Below are 16,584 nucleotides of genomic sequence, written 5' to 3'. Positions count from 1 at the left end.
TCCCTGACCACCTGTTATCTCTTCTACTCCTTTTTCAAACATTCTTCTCCTACTATGCTGTCTATGGCCCTCTGTGTCACTTCACTCTTTCTTAGCTTTGGGGTTCTCTTTGCTGGAAAGCTCTTCCTTCTTCATTCAGCATGGATGTGTGTACACAGAATAATTACTCTTGGGATTTAAAATATGCATACAAGTGCTTTAGCTGCATGCAGATACTACTTTCCACAATAATTATAGCCATCTCTGAGACATTACTCTTTTGTAAGTGCCAAGACTTGGTCTCAGTTTGTGATACAAGACTTATACTACAAGAGCCTTGCTATTCAAGAACTGGGGGCATGGGTGTAATCACTGTTCCCCACCCGAAAATTCTGAGTAGTTTTTAGGTCAGCATTCTGGTATATTCATAACATCCACCATCCTTACAGACAGATTATGCAATCATCTTTCTTATCCTGTGGGAAATTAACATGAACCATTTTCTTAGTTAGCTGAGCCAAAACATGCTTGTAGGATAGTAAAAAATTAATCCATTTCTTTCCTGAACAGCATTTTATAGCAACAAAGTCTTTCAAATTACAGAAGACAATTTTTCAAATCTATTAAAACTGACACTGAGCAAGAGAGAAGTGGCAAGAGAAAGCTGCATGCAGCAGCAGAGCACGTACCTTTCTGATGTCTGTTTTGGCTTGCAAGCCCCAGCCTCGTGCCAGAGTGCGGAAAATTTGTACCTCGGGATACTGCCGCTTAGAGAAGCACTGGTTCTGACAACGCTCCCCTGCGGGGCAGACCAGGGGGTGGCACTCGTAGAGCAACATGCGATTGATGCATTCAGAGTCCAGGCCGCAGGGGTTTTCGTCTGTTGGCTTACAGTTGCACCGTGGTATCTCAGACAGGTCTGCAGTGAAGATCTGCACCTTACCCACCGGCCGGTTCACCTTGAATGCACAAGGAGGATGTTAGCTAATTAAGAAAGGCCATCACAACACACGCTTCTGTGCTCAACCTTTGCCCACGAGCCGACAGGCTGCAGTGCAAGTTACACCGAGGGGTAGGACACACACACAGGCACATATGTTTGTTTTTTTTTCTGTGCACACTACTTCAAGAAGTGAATGTTTAGAGGGAAGAGCTAAGGAGGATGCAGGTCCCCCATTAGCACCACCTGGTACCGTGTGTGTTCTGCATCCCCAGAGTGGGGAGAGGTTGAAAAATGTCCCCCTCCCATCACCGTTGTCACCAAATCCAGCCCAGATGTCCCAGCGCTCTAGCTGGGTACACAATATACCAGTGACCGACACCGAACACTTTCTGGGTGTAGCAGCACCTTCTCCAGTCTCTGAGTGTCAGGTCCTTCTCTGTATTTTGTTCTTATAGCCCTATTTTTTGAATCTGTTACCTTCAAGCTGTTCTGTGCTCTCAGCTGTCACTAGGAGAACCAGGCTGGCATGCCCGTGACAGAGTACAGAGGCTCTACCTACGCACCAGGCCACAAGCAGTTAGCTCCCTAACTTTCCTGCAGATGTAAATCAAAGAAAAAACAGACAAGGGTTGGGGTTGGAAGGCCCAAACAGGAGCTCAGAGTTAAGCCAAGGAGCTCTCTAAAAACCGCTCCTGAAGGAAGCAGAGTGCAGCACCAGGTGGAGAAGCGACTGGCTTGTCTTTGGCACGAGCAGGGTCCTTTGGTTTTGGTTAAAGGCAGCGAACACTGAAAGGCAGGCAACAGAGAGTCAGGACTTTGGAGACACACTGAAGAAAAGCTCCTTGCTGTTCTTTGCCCAGGCGAGCAACACCATCGGGTCCCTTTCCTCTCCCAGAACATGGAGATTGTTCAGCAAAACTATTCCGGCCCTCCCCCTCCCACACTTTCTCAAGTCCCACTCACACAGCAGTTTCTGCACTGGCAGCCTACCATAGGCAGGCCAAGCTCTTACCCTCTAATTTTAAAAGCAAACCTTGCAGAACCCTCAGATTAATCTCTTAACAGTGTCCCCCCTCCTCCTCCTACACTCTCTTTCTCCTAGTATTGCCTCCCATCTCTCACCTTGTTGCTTTTATGTTCTTCTCTGCTGCTTCCCAACACTTACTTAAACTGTTAGCTCACCACTTCAACAAAGAGTCACAAGATTAGGACTGTCCACCAGAGGGAAGATGGAAGAATACTAGTTTGCTGCTCTAAACTACAAGTGTCTGAGCAAGATCAGCCCCTCAGCATGCACGCACAGCCAGCAGGCATGGCCCTAATCACCAAGGCACTGTTGGTAGGGAACCAGCTCCAGAACAGGGCAAAATTCTTGGACTAGCCACAGTCCTAATCCTGGTGTGATGAAGGATCCCAAATGTATTTTGGGGGCAGTCTCTTGCACTACCACTCCTTGGGATAGACCTTGAGGGGCTGAACTCCTTAGAAGGTCAAGCAAAGAAGCAGACACAGCCAGCTTTATCCATTCCATCCTCAAGCCTTTGCCCAAGAATTCCTTGAACTGGCCAAGTGTCTCCTTTGCTTTCACAGAAACAGCTTGCACACAGATCTCCAAAGATCTACCACGGCTAGTGACTGTAACCATTATTAGGTACATAAAAAGTGTATTTCAAAGGCTCAAGACATTTTCCAAAATTCCTTTGTTTTGCAGTCAGAGACAGGCTTTAAAAATACCTAGAATGAGAAACTAATTTCTTCCACTGGAGGTGCCTGGCCCGTGCTGCTGCCACAGCATTCAGCTGTGTTCTTTACACTGCACAGCACACTCACGCAGTACATACCTGTCTGCCTCAAAAGTCTAGCTGTAAACAAGAAGTGCCAGCAATCAATTAAGCTTTCGTAGTTTGCCACGTAAAAAAGGGAAGTAGCAGAAGGAAGCAATGAAAAAGAGGAACACAGTCCCTGAGTCACTAGGTTTCGGATCACTCTGGCCCACGCCCCATCACATATACCTGCCTGGCCCTAGCTCTCCTCTCAAATCGCCTCCATCCTGTAGGAATTCCTTGAAAAAATTGGTGCTCCATTTCTACCTCAAAAAACACCCCTAAACCTGGATGTCCCCAAAACGCAGCAAAAAGGATGATGTTCCAGCACATATCTGTTCTAGTGTTTCCGTTTAACTGATAAAGAGAAAACAAAAAGAACCAAAACCACCACCAAAAAAAAAAAACACCCCACAATAGCAGAGATGAAACAAAGATACTGTCACACTCCACTGCGGGTTACCACCCTCCCCTCTGCTCCACTGTACCCTGACCATCTTCTATCCCAAACCACCTTGGAGGCCTGCCTTGCCACCAGTACCACGCAGAATTTGAGCGTGCTGGATGGTACCAGCGCTCTCCTTTAAGTCCCCAAGGAAGGGACACTGCTCTCACACCACACAGCTGCCACAGAACAGCACGGAGAGGGCCAGATCTGTTCCAGTAAAGCAGAGTACCTCTATCACTGCTGTTCAGCTTGCACACAGCTCTGCAGATACATGAATTGTTTCTGTGGAGGATGGCTGAAGATGCCAAGGGGACCAAAGTAACCTTCAAATGTAGCCAGATGCCCAAACAGTAGAAATGTTTCTGTATACCTGGAAATCACCTGTACCAACAGCTTGGGACTTCTCTTCTGCACCTGCCCCCCCTCACTTGCCCTCACCTTGATGTGTTTGTAGGGAGGAGGTTTCTTGTCATTCTTTTTGTCTTCCTGAAGCTGTCTCAGTTCCTTCTGTGCCTTCAGTTCTTCAAATCTTACCGCAGCTTCGTGAAGAGCTATGTGAAATAACAGTGTGTGTTATGAGGAATTCCCCCTGCTCACACAGAGGAGGGCTGCCAGGATCCACCCAGCACACACAGCTCCCCAGGCAAACCTCCCTGGCAGAATACTTTCAGAGGCAGAGGGTCGCAGGGGGAACAGGACAATGCAGCAGGGCAGTCACAGGAGTTACAGTGCCTGTGGATAAAGCAGCATCCAAGCTGTCAGCTAGCTTTGAGTGTTTTGGGGAAGAGCTGTCAGGCAGCTTCAATTCCTAACTCTCAAATGCACTTTTATACACAGACAGTGACTGTAGTAGACACAGGGAAGCTGACAGAGCAGCAGCTTCCTCAGAAAGAGGAGCTACATCAGAGCTAGAGAACATTCAAAATCCACACACCCTTGTGCCCTCTCTGTGAGCGGAGACCCACAGAAGTTCTAGGTGTACATGATGATAGATACAGCTCATTCCGCAAATTTAATTCAGCTTTTGGTCTAAAATGGTATTTTTCTTTGTTACAAGAAGATCATTTCTCCAAACAGGAACGAAGAGGAACAGAACACAGACCTCCCTGGATGAAGACAAATTACCTTTCTTGTATATGCCATCCACGCCCTTCCCCATCTTGTCTTTGCTGCTGACGTCTCCTTCCATGTACGGGAACACACGAGCCTGGTGGGTCCACAGGTAATCCTTGGAGCCGAAGAACAGCACAGGGAACTCGCCGATGTCATGTTTCATTTTCTGGATGTTGACAGGAATTGTCCTGGGATGGCAAATCTCAGCTGGCCACCACCTAAAACAGAGGAAAAGGCATCCAAAACCTCTGACTTGTCCACCTCCCATGGCCTCAGAAGCATGTCACTTCATAGAGACACGGGAAAAAAAACAGGGCTACCAGCAAGGCTCGGGGGAGAAGAGGCTACTAGAGGAAGAAGGCATGCACTTCAGCTGCTACATGCATGCAAAAAAGTCAGAGACTGCTGCACTGTACCCTGCAGAGACAAGCAGCTTCTCCCCTCAGTCACCATGATCACTGCATGAAGAGGGGATAGGGACAAGTCTGTTCTACCTTCACCTACCTGTAGCGCCCAACTTTCACCCAGACTACTTCCTTGTAGTGTGGCTTTTTGCCTGCCTTGCAATCGTTACAATACCAGCTTCCCTCTGGCATCTCAATGTTTAGACACTCACGGTGAAACGCAGCTGGGCACGACTCGCAGCATAAAAGGCTGCCCCCTGCGAAGAAAAGGAGGAGGAATTTATCAAAGTCACTGTGCAGAAGCCCTGGACTACACAATTCTAGACAGAAACTGCTGGAAGAAGGGCACGATGCTCTTCTGCAAACCCTTTTCAACAGCTCACGCCCTACCTGTGCTGCACAAAGAACCCTTCTAAGGATCCTGAAAAAGTCCTAGCCTGAATTTGGACTTAAATGGGGACGTATAGGAAGGCAGCCTGTTCTATGCAGTTCTCACCAGCACCCTCTGCACAGGCAAAGCTTCTGCCTGCTATAATGATCTCCCACAGCACTTTTGTTGCTCTTTTGTCATTTATGTCAGGGCACCACTCGACAGCAGGGCACCCAGTGGACACCATCTCACCTTCCGAGCAGACAAAGCACCAGCTGACGTTGACGTGCTCATGGTTGCGGCAGCCCCTCCGTGCAGTGAAGTGGTTGGGGCAGATGATGCTGTTGGAGGCGAGGACCACGGAGCCAGCAGCGAGGCAGAAGTCATTGGAGTGGTACGCTACCGGGCACCGCACGCAGCGCATCAGGCGGCCTGCCATCAGAACGTAGCAGAAACATGGTGAATCTCTAAAGGGAACTGAGCTTTCATTTCCTCCCCAAATTAGCCCGTATTGATATTTGAGCTCAAAACAAGCAACCATAGGTGATTTTTGGAAATGGAGATTGGCTTTTAATTTCTACAGACCATCAAAAATGAGTAAAATGAAATATATATACAAATACAGATCTATTTTTATATAATGTAGTAGAAAATCATATTATTTAGAGGTGAAAAGCCTCCTGCACGATACGCAGAAACAGTTCAAGAGTTCACAGACTAGGACTGCTTCCTATCATACACAAATAATTAGTAAATCAGCTCAGACACTAATTACAGAGTGGGTGTTCCAAGTACTTAACTGAATGTAATGAAACCAATCCCCATAGCTTCTGAAAACATCAACACTTGCCCTTCCACTTTATCAGATTTTACTCTGAAAGTCCCAAACAGAGAACTTAAAATTGCCTGCAGGCCTAATTCATCCAAGAATTCTAATTCTAATTCTCAGTGTCTTTTAGGTTCCTCAAAGGAGACTTAACAAGGAGAAGAGTTGGAAAGAAAGGGGTAAATCTGACCACTGGAAAGCAACAGCCAGAGGGACACAAGGCAAATATTCAGTGTGGAAGGGATGAGCTACCTAATAGTTTCTTCCATACTAAGTACTGACATGTGGAAGGAAAGAAGAGTAACACAGAGCCTGAGGACAAAAATACAGCTGGTATTATTGCCACTCATCTTAAGATACCAAAGATGTAAAGAAAGGCAGTTTTAGAAGCAAACATATAAGGCACTCACGTTAAAGTTTTGAGTTTAATCATGTGAGATAAAGGTCAAGGTATTGCAGCAAACAGCTCAAATAGTTGCCTGAGAAGCTTAAGTGAAGAGTGTCTCTACAAAAATTAGTTTGCATTTAAAAGAAAAAAAAAAAAGAAAAAACAGTATCACAATTTTTCCTGTGCTGCTCTCTAATGCCCTTGCCTCAATGGCCACTGCTAAGGATGCACTGTCTGCAGCCCTGGCATAGTGAGAAGTACAAAGAAGAAAGACAAGAGTGTCCACACAGCTCCAGAGGCTTCAAAAATCCAGAGAAGAGTGTGATATTGCCTGACGTGCAGGCATCCAAGCGTCTGGACAGACAGGAACATTTCAGTTGCTGCGCCTGGCCATCAGGAGTGCTGATGAGCAGCGACCTCACGCACGGACACCACCCCTGCAGCTCCCCTGAGAGAAGCAAACGCTACAGCAAGCACTGTGGTGAGGACAGGAAAACAGCACCGAGAACTAGTGGACCAGGAAAACAAAGAAAAGGCTTCTGCCTGCCTCCCCGGGACCACACCAGAAGATTTCAGTACCTTTAGACGCAGAGATGTTTGCTGGGTTAGCAGCATGACAAGTCATGCATATGTGCAGAGAGCATCGGAAACCCTTGTTCTGCATGACTGTGGGCGGGTATTTCTGTATGCATTCTTCATGGTAATACTTCCCACAGAGCGGCAGCAAGCACCGTTTCACATCTTCCCCGCAGCTCTTGCACACAAAGCAGGTATGGACTCCTGGAGAAAGAGCAGCAGACGGAACACCAGTCATACAGAAAGGCTACACGAAAACCTGTCGCTTCTGCCAGGCTGCGTGGCAGCACAGCACGACTTCCCAGCCTGCTGCTGTACACACCACAGAGCACAAGTCTCTGCAGCAGGCTGGGTTTGCCTACAGCTGCAATGTAAGTGCAGACAAAAAATAACAATAAAAAAATGACCATAGTTGTGATTGCAGGCTGGGGAAAAGAAAAACAAATCAAGAGCCATACTCAGCCTGCTCTAGACCAGTCTACCTTAACACCTTTCTCCACCCTAGTCCCAGATAAGAATTTCACTTTCTCATCCCCACCCCACATGCCTGAATTAACAGTAAGACTGATTAGGAAAGAATAATCAAACCAGTCACCAAAGGACTGACAGGCAGTTAGTGGCCCTGCTGCTGGCATAGAGCTTCAGCAAAGGAAGCCCCAGGTAGGCAGGCAGGAAACACTCTGCCCTTCTGTGCTCAGGGAAGCTGCTGTACCTGTGGAACACTCGTTGCAGATGAATTTGCCTGTTGGCATCTCGGAGAGCCCAAGGCACTGCAGGTGGAAAGCACCACAGCACTGCGCCTCACACAGCAGCAATTCCCCTGGCTTCTCGCAGATCTGGGGGGGAAGGAAGCACATCGTGAGCTCTGAGCAACCCCTTCCCCAGCTCATCCTGGACAGCAACGCTCTGCATGCTGAGCGTAGCTGCCAGCAGAGATTCCTGCAGAAAAAAAAGGTTAGTTTGCCTTGTGTCAGTGAGTTCAGGTGGTTTGTGCATCACCGCTGCCATTTGCTGTCCCGTCCCCGCTACAACGCACCAGCTAAAAGGAATTGTAAGTCGGTCACATCTCCCTAACATCCTTAAACTTTAGGATGAGGCAATCACACAGGAAAGGCTCGATTCAGAACGCTACTGGTTAAAGGGCTGTCAAAGCCCTCAGAACCACACAGCCCCTCAAAGAGCACAAGAAGTTGGTTATTTCAGTAACGTGCACCTTGAGGCCACCCAGACTTAGCTGGGGGCACAAGAGCACGTCAGCACTCACATGGAAAATCTCTGGGAGTACTGAAGTTTCAAAGAGGTCTCCTCAAGGACACTACCTGGCACACATTCTCCTTGAGAGCTGCTCCTCCTCCACGCTCCCCCTGTATCTTTTTGGATGAAGGCACTCCATGGTCATTCTCAGACCCCTCTTCGTTTCCCTCCTTAGGGCTTGTAGCAGTCCCATGACCCGATGTCTCCCCCTTTAAAAAGAAATTCAAAATTAGGGCTGTGCATCCTACACAGCCTTGCAAGACAGGACACTGCCTTGCAAACTACAAATTCAGCCATCGAGCACATACAAGTTTGGCAGTCAGTGCTACCCACCCTGGAGAGAACATCCCCCACATGGTTCTACCAAAAGACTTGCAATAAAGGAAAGGAAGAGCTCTTTAGTTTGTTAGATCATTTAAAATACACAATGAACAAAACTATTTTTCTGTGCGTAACCCTCTTTGAGGAAAGGAAGTCACAGCCGAGGAAGAACAGTATTCATTGAAACGTATCAGGCAGGTTTGCATAGTCTGAAAATCATGCCCACCAATGCCAGAGAAGCATCCTGTGTGCTGATGACTGCTTGTACTAGAAATGCAAATACAAGACTGAAATTTATTTTTGTTTGTTTTTAAATCCCAGCTCACTGCAGATAGCTGAGTGATCTCAGTGCATAGCTACAGCGGCTTTTGGATCCAAGATCCTCCTTGGGTCAAAAAGCCGTGTTTACCGCATGCCCTGAAAAAAAACCCTACACTTCAAAGACCTTGTTAGGAACTCCAACTCCTAGCAAGAGCAGCAACCACGACTCATCCCCTGGAGCCTGCTCAATGCCAGGTGGACAACTAATGATGACGAGAGGGAGCTTTGCACCACTTTCTGTCCATGAGAATACCATACTCATCTGAGCTGTGGTGCCACTAAAGCTTGCAGGCTCAGCTGAACACTCTGAGCACGTTATTAGTCTGGGCAAAACAAACGTCCTTAAGATGGAAGAACATGGAGCTGGTATTCTTGTCAGGTAGTGATGCTTCCTTTGCTTGATTTTTCAGTCCTTGAATCCATCGGCATGTTTTCACTTGGGAACCTTTTCAAACCACGTGGACCAATGATGCACTGACAGCGTATTAAAGCACACAATACAAACACGAGTGGTGTAAGTTCGCTTTATTGAGCACAAAAAAAGAAAACTCCCAGCTACAAACTAGTGCCAATCACACGTCCAGCGTACACCTTACACACCATCATTACAGACATGCTGGAAGCTGGCAGTGATGCAGCCCTCAGGAATTCTGTGAAGGAGCACGTCACTTGCTGCCATCCTAGCCCTGGCAGATGGAAGGGGAAGGAAAAGGTCTAGAGCTCTGGTAAAACCACTTGCTAACAACACAACAGCTGCCTTTACCTCTACACACAATGGCATCTTAAGTGCTACCTAGGTACTTCACTTCTGCTAGGTATTTCTGCTAGGAAGGGCGCAGTCTGCCACAAGACAGCCCGCTGGCTCAGGCACTTGATTTGGCTCCTGGAATGCTCCAGGAGCAGCACCAGGGACCAGCATCCCAGGGACTGGTTACAGCTCAGGTCCTCCTAATTCCTACATAGGTGCTCCCTCTTCTGCTCAGTTCAGCAGTGACCTCAGGGTTGCAGGGGTCACTGTAAGGAAGAACAAGAGCAGGGTTAATCAGCTACTCGTGTGGGTAAACAGCTTCAGCTACAGCTTCTGTTTGTGCTGGGGTCAGTGCTGCAGACACAAAGTTTGGCCTCTCTTGTGGTCACTGAGAACCCTTCCAGAGGGACAGGAAATTGGCTAACGACCACCACCCCTCCTGTGGGTAATGGTACTTGCTTCCCACTAGTTTCTAGGGGGTTTGGAAGGAGGCAGGGGACACATTCAGATCTGCCACAGCCAGCAGTATGAGGGATTCAGGACTGGTCCATCCTTCTGGCTGCTTTCTACCATGGCTGCCAGGATTGCTTGTTATGAACCCAGGCCACGTTTCACGTGTCAATGGAATGACAGACTGAAAGGCACCTCGAGTTACAGAACACAAACCAGCAACCCTCAGAGCTGTAAATATTTGCTATTCGCAAGGATCTCAACAACTGGCCCCAGACAGCCCAGTGTAGCAGAGCATGCTACAATCCTTATCTTTTCAGCCTCAAGCCATCCTATTTAGTTCCACAAATACCTGGCCAACCTGTACATTTAACATGTCAGGGACCTTAGCCTTATTTTTTAATCAGTCCTCCCAGAAACACACCAGGAGTGGGATGTCAGAACTGGGCAGGATGGGCAAGGCCAGGTATTTGTGCTCTGCAAACAGGGAGAAGGGAGATCACCATCCATCACTCAGAAGAACCTGTCACACTGTTCCCACTCTTTCCCCTACCCAATGTGAGCACTGTGAAGCTACATACCTCCTACAGAGGGCAGGTCTCATCTTGGGTCTTCTTCCAGAGCTATTTCTGCTGTCGTATCTGGCACATCCTTAAAAGCCTGGCCTGTTCTTTGGCACAGCCTGACCTTGACACACAACCTTGACCACCACTTCAACAGTATTTTCCATCCTGTTCTCTTGGGCTCTTGCTGCCCTGATGTTGCCAACTTGCATTCCTGGCTCCACAGACAGGCAAGGGCAGAGAAAACTGCCCAGTTCAGCCCAGGTAGGCAGACTTTCCTCTGCCCTCTGAAAGCAGCTGGATCCAAGGCTTCACTGTGCTGCACCATCAGAACATGTATTTCTTCTAGCAGCATTCAGGAGAAAGTGAGGTTCCTTGCCAGGTGTGTGGACGGTTGCTTAGGGACCAGTGTAGTCTGAATTCCAAGTGGAAGTGTAATTGCATCTCCACAGCACCCCAATACTCACCTATGCACTCTCCTAAGCCAAGGGGTGAACACTCCCCACACTGGCTCCAGAGACACAATCATGAAAATGGATGCTGGGAAAAGGTGCCGAGTGTTGGTGTTACATGACTTCAGGTACCCAACACAGATGTACGTCTAAGGCTGGAGGCAGTTAAGACTCCCTGGACTTCTCTGCAGTGAGCGTGGCATTCAGAGCTGTGGCCTAGCTACCCTGCTGCTCTGAACTGCCCCCTCACTTCTTCGCTACAAAAGGTGTGCAGAGAATTTGCTGGCTCTGAACTGAGCCAGCCTCTTACAGGGTGCCTAACAGCAGACAGTGTTAACTACCCCCCAGCATTGGCAAAGATATTTGTACAGGCTTCTTTGAAACATGATTCCAGGTGAGCACACTTCAGAAACAAGTGACCAGTGCTCTTCAAGCAGCACGGGAAGGCTTGCAGGGCCCTGAGGTATTACCCCAAACTTTGTCACCCCCGTCAGAAATGCTTTTCAAACAGCAGTAGCAGCAGACAGCAGGGTAGCTGGCACTGCTCAGACAACTGGTGTGACGTTTGTGCTCTGCTGGAAGCTGTATAACAACAACAAATATAACAATATATGTCTATAATTGGCTCCTGAAATACATACTGACTATCCTGACAGAACAGCCTGCTGCTGAACCTGGGCCACTGGAAGTGAGAGGCGATGCTGAGAGAGGCCCGGAGGTGTCCCGCCTCTCTCAGGAAAAGTCTTGCTTCCCCTACACTTGGTGATACCTGGCTCACTCCTAAAAGGCAAAACGTGCTTGTCAGAGATATTTGTATGCCAGCTCTGCTAGGATGCAGTAGAAGGGAGTCGCCCCAATTATCCCTTTCTGCTGGATGGCAGAATGTAATCAGAGGCTCCTACGAGCAGACACAGACAGTCCCCCGTCCCGTCCCCCCCCCAAGCCCTCCGATGCAGCTCTTAGCTCACCCTAGCAAGCAGGGCAAGTGCAAGAAGGGGTTGAAGTCCACAATCCAGTGCTTGTGTTTCATACTGGTGTGTAAAACGGCAAGATACCCACACCAGAAGACAAGACCTTTTACAGCAATTAGGCCGTCTGAGGTGCAAAGCAAGATGCCAGGTCCTGTCAGATCAGAACAGACTCTCTCCTGGAGAATTAGCTGAATAGCAGCTTAAAAATTGAGCCCAAGTTAAGCAGCCATCACAAAATAGTTACTTAATCGAGGTGATACCTTCAGCTTCAACCCCAGCTCATGCAACTGCATCAGGGGCACAAAGTCCCATCTGACACACCGATCTCATTCAGCCAGCCAAAGACTACTTGGCCTAGGCTCTGCACAGCACCCTGAGAAGTAGCAGAGAGGTTACAGGGATGAGAGAGTGTAGGAAAACCCAAGAGTACCTCAGAATGTGGGGTCTCCCCCAGCCCTTCCCCGTTTTTCTCCTTCTTGGAATGCATTGCAACAGAGGGATGGCGCTGTCTCTTCCGCTTCCGTTGCTTCTCCAAGACCTTTTCAGGAGCTGGGATGTGACAAAGACCATTCAAGAAAAATGCAAAAATCACAATCTGCCTGCTTTCTGCAGGCCCACCATCAGCTTCTACACTCTGACTGCTTCAGGCTGGTTGCCATTGTTTTGGAAGGCACATGGCCTGGGGCGATGCAAGCCTGCCTCCAGGGCAATCTGTCCTTTGTCCTGCAGCCATCGGAGGACCTGGACAACACTGACTCACCCTGAATTCTCGGTCTGAATTCTTTTGCTGAGCTGAAGAATATCCTTACTGACTTATCCTGAGACAGCCCTCCAGACAAAAAGGAAGTGCTACCAACACAAAGCCATCATTGCTATTGAAATGCTGATAATTATCTCCTCCCACCACCATGAAACAGAAATCTCACGTTGACACCAATGTGATTAATATGAAGGCCCATGGGGGAGGGAACACAGTACAACCACACAATCCTCCATGGAACACCACTGTTGAGCCTGGGCACAGCACGCCATCAGGCAAAACGTGCAGTGGCACAGCACCTGTGCTGATGAGTTTCCTTCAACCACTCAAAGTAAGAATGAAAATTTAATATCTTCCAGTGGAAATATGAAGCTAACACCTCCACTTTCCCTAAGGAAGTCAAAGATATAATGACACCTTTGACAAGCAATTGCTGTACCTGTTTCTTCTGCCACTGCCTCAGCAGTACTTCCTAAGAGCCTTCCTAAGACACGTAAGCCCCTACACACACAGCTCTCTCTAAAGCCACGGGCACTGATCCACATGGCATCAGTCTGCCCCTGCTGCCCTGTCTTCACTTACCTTCTCCCAGGTCTGAGAAGTGGGCTGGCGAGTACAGTTCAGAGCTGTCGCTCTCCGAAGGACCAGTGCCCTACAAATACACAAGAGACAATTCAGCAGAGGCAAATCAGAGATGCACATTCCTCAGCCTTTTACAAGTGACTGCAATAATTCTCATTTCAGATCATGAATTCATCAATGATTACCAGCATTACAAGACAACACTTGGTTTGTGTCTGATAGATCCCACATAGAAAAGGCATTCCTCCTTGCACAGAGAATGACGAGCCTCATGGTCACCAGCATCCCCTGCTCTTTCCTGAGCTCTCCCAAAAAGGCTGCTAACACCCCGTAAGCTGCTGGGAATACACTCCTGGTTTCACATTTGTTATGGAGCCTAAGACTGAATTACACGCTGGCTTCTGCATTACTGCAACCACGCTGACTGTGCCACAGAGAGAACAGGAAAAACAACAACACTTATTAATTCACCTGAGAAACAACTACAGGTCTTGTGCATGTGCAATGCCTGACATAACTCTGGTCATTTTTTTTTCCAAACGATGCTACTGAATATTGAGTATTTTAAAAAGAAAATGCTGCTATTTTCTGCTTAACTGCATCAAGCACTGCAAGCCGTACATGATACAGCTCAAACCTCCATCCAGCTACAAGTTCTGCACTTACTTACCATGTGCCAGCCCAGTTTGGAATAACAAAGGAAATACTATTCAGAGGAAATCTGACAGAAAAGGAGAAAGCCTTGGTTCAAGCTTGAGTTACACCGTAACATAACAGGGATTCCCTGTGACAGAAAAGCTCTGCCCAGAACATTTCTGTTCACACCTTTCCAACCAGTATCCAGATGACTCATTTTTCCATAGAAATCAATGGAGAACGGAGACTTTACAGCCAAAATTCCCCAGTCCTCATTACAAGCGGGGAGGGGTGGGGAACACCTCTGTATTTAGCAGATTTCTTCATCATAACACAGCAACCATCACCTTTGGGAAGGGTGGACCCTCACTCCTGGGCCCCAGCCAACAAAAACCACAGCCCACTGCACTGTGCCTCTCATTCAGCGGGCTCTGGTGTCTGGGCTCATTTTCTATCAGACTTCCAAAAGCACTGGAAGGAAAAATACCTTCTTTGGGGGAGTCCACTCCTCCTTCTTTGGCATAAAGGCAGTGTCCAAATCATTGGATTCCAAGAGCTTTTTAGTGGGCTTCCTTTGACGTTTGCTCTCAAAGTTTCCTGCAATAAAGTCCTTCTCGTTAGATAAATGGGGATTTTCTTAACTTCAGTCACACTAAGGCCATTAAGCAAATACCAGCCAACAGTTCAAAACATTCCAATTCACCTAGTCTTTTGTATCACAAGCTCCTTGTGCAAAAATGCCAATTACCTGCACACTTTACATAAAAATGGACCTCTTTCCAGAAGATGATTCCAGAAGAATCCAATCCTACCCACTGACACATCCAGCCGCGCTTCCTCCCACACCACTCTCACCAGTGCTCTTGCTGCATAGAGTAAACAGGCTAAAGGACATGCTCCCAGCTAAAACCACCTGTTAAGAGACGACTCAAGCAAAGTAGCTGAAAGCTGTGTTGGCTTCTTGCTAAGCTTTTTGCTGGTCCTTGGGAACAACAAGTTGCTAGATGTGGGCAACAGCAGAAACTTACAATGACCAGGAAATTGTGATGCTATGAGTGCAAGACACTTCAGAGAAAGGGCCTACTACCCACCCTACCCTGTTCATCTGCTTCTTTCATCAGCCTTGGCTATGTCCTTCCTACGGCACACGCCTCTGCACAGATACCAGAGACATCAGACACCTAACGGAGGACAACACGTCATCGTTCAAGGCAAGCCTCTGCCCACAGCCTGGGTGCTGTGTGCTTAGCAAGACGCGAGCTTTCTCACAAGTGGGAAGAGAAATGCAACCCCTGCATGCTGGATGTTGGCTTCGCTGTGTGTTGTTCTCCTGCACATCCAGCCTCAGGTGCACATTCCCAGTTTTCCTTCCTTTAATCATTGCCATCTTTCCATTTCCACCTGACACCCACAGCCCCCCGGTCCCAGAAACACCAGGCTAACCGACCTCTCAGTGACTATACCTCTCTCTACACACTTGGTTTATTATGATACATGTTTATATTTGTCTTTATTAAATGTGTGTATATACACACCATTTATTGTTTATAGAAACAAAACACTACAGGAAAATAACACACACCAACAGAAACAGCATTCTCTACATGTTTACAAAGCCAGAACACCAGGGCCTTGACCCTGGTCACATCTTTACACAGAACAGTAAAAGCAGAAGATAATCAGGCACCTCGCTGTGTAACACACTTCACCTGCCCTCTCCCTTCCCAGCACCAGTAGTAGTCTCTGAATGAATCAAAGCACAATAAACAAACCGATAACCACACAGATCAGCAGTTACTAACCTTTTAACTTGGACTGAAGCAACATTTCCACTGAACTTGTGACACATTCGCTTACGGGAGCAGAATCACACAACCTCCCACTTACCCGATTTCAGGAATCTCTCCTCTGCATCTGGAGAAGCAGAAACTTCAGAAACATCTGAGGAAGATAGCACGAGCTCTGGAAAATCAGAAGGTCCTTCTAGGAGTTGGTGAGTGGGATCAGTGGAATGGGATCCTAGTTCTGAGAAGGAGCACTCTGCTTCAAGAATGGGAGGGGACTCTTTGGTTGAAGATGGAGTTGAAATCAAAGGGCTCGGCCCCCGCTGGGTGTCTCTGTCAGGACTGCACTGTGCAGGAAGACCTCCTTCAAATTCAGACCTCGCCACAGAATTCACCTAGCGTAGCGAAACACGGTGGTGAAAACATTTGCCCTGCACAGCCTTGTAGACAGCAAGGACGCTCAGCAAGCAAGAACACAGCAAAAGCACGTGAACTGGAGCCCAAAAGCACGAGACACGAAGAGCACATTTGCCTTAACCTACCTTTTGCAATTGCTCCTGGACTTTCTTTGACTTTTTCTTGGGTGCAAATAAGTGATCATATTCTTCTGCATATTCCAGAAGCCGTTTACTTGGCTTTCTAAGGCGTTTCCTCTCTGAATGTACTAAGAAAAAGGAAAGCAGCTTCAAGACTGTGTTTCTGAGAAGATCACAAGACAAATTCTCCTCATGATCTGCAGGCAATAGCTGCTCCTGCCTTTTCTCTTCTGCAGGCTCCATGTGGAAGAGCCCCAGTACTTCTTTCTCTTTGATACTGCCTTATCATTTGGAGCTTTGCGTTTCCAGAAGCCTGACATAACGAGTGAGATTTTT

General features: G+C 47.7%; 1 protein-coding gene across 4 annotated transcripts in view; it reads right to left on the bottom strand.

The window, feature by feature from the left end:
- NSD1 (nuclear receptor binding SET domain protein 1) overlaps positions 1 to 16,584 on the bottom strand; it is a 60,779-nt gene that overhangs the window by 17,609 nt on the left and 26,586 nt on the right. For all 4 annotated transcript variants that reach the window (XM_038186558.2, XM_038186556.2, XM_027468618.3 and 1 more), the window contains exons 6-18: positions 16,255 to 16,376; positions 15,816 to 16,107; positions 14,416 to 14,525; positions 13,293 to 13,362; positions 12,381 to 12,499; positions 8,190 to 8,333; positions 7,583 to 7,706; positions 6,874 to 7,074; positions 5,333 to 5,512; positions 4,811 to 4,967; positions 4,319 to 4,524; positions 3,632 to 3,744; positions 669 to 938 (exon numbers count right to left, since the gene is read on the bottom strand). In XM_038186558.2, the coding sequence (XP_038042486.2) occupies positions 669 to 938; positions 3,632 to 3,744; positions 4,319 to 4,524; positions 4,811 to 4,967; positions 5,333 to 5,512; positions 6,874 to 7,074; positions 7,583 to 7,706; positions 8,190 to 8,333; positions 12,381 to 12,499; positions 13,293 to 13,362; positions 14,416 to 14,525; positions 15,816 to 16,107; positions 16,255 to 16,376 (2,108 nt within the window). The remainder of the gene's footprint in view (positions 1 to 668; positions 939 to 3,631; positions 3,745 to 4,318; positions 4,525 to 4,810; positions 4,968 to 5,332; positions 5,513 to 6,873; positions 7,075 to 7,582; positions 7,707 to 8,189; positions 8,334 to 12,380; positions 12,500 to 13,292; positions 13,363 to 14,415; positions 14,526 to 15,815; positions 16,108 to 16,254; positions 16,377 to 16,584) is intronic.

This window comes from Anas platyrhynchos, chromosome 14, assembly GCF_047663525.1.
Source record: "Anas platyrhynchos isolate ZD024472 breed Pekin duck chromosome 14, IASCAAS_PekinDuck_T2T, whole genome shotgun sequence".
In the NCBI taxonomy this organism is placed as follows: Eukaryota; Metazoa; Chordata; class Aves; order Anseriformes; family Anatidae; genus Anas; species Anas platyrhynchos.
The sequence above is the reverse complement of the archived record's forward strand: the minus strand, read 5'-3'. Positions and strand labels throughout refer to the sequence as shown.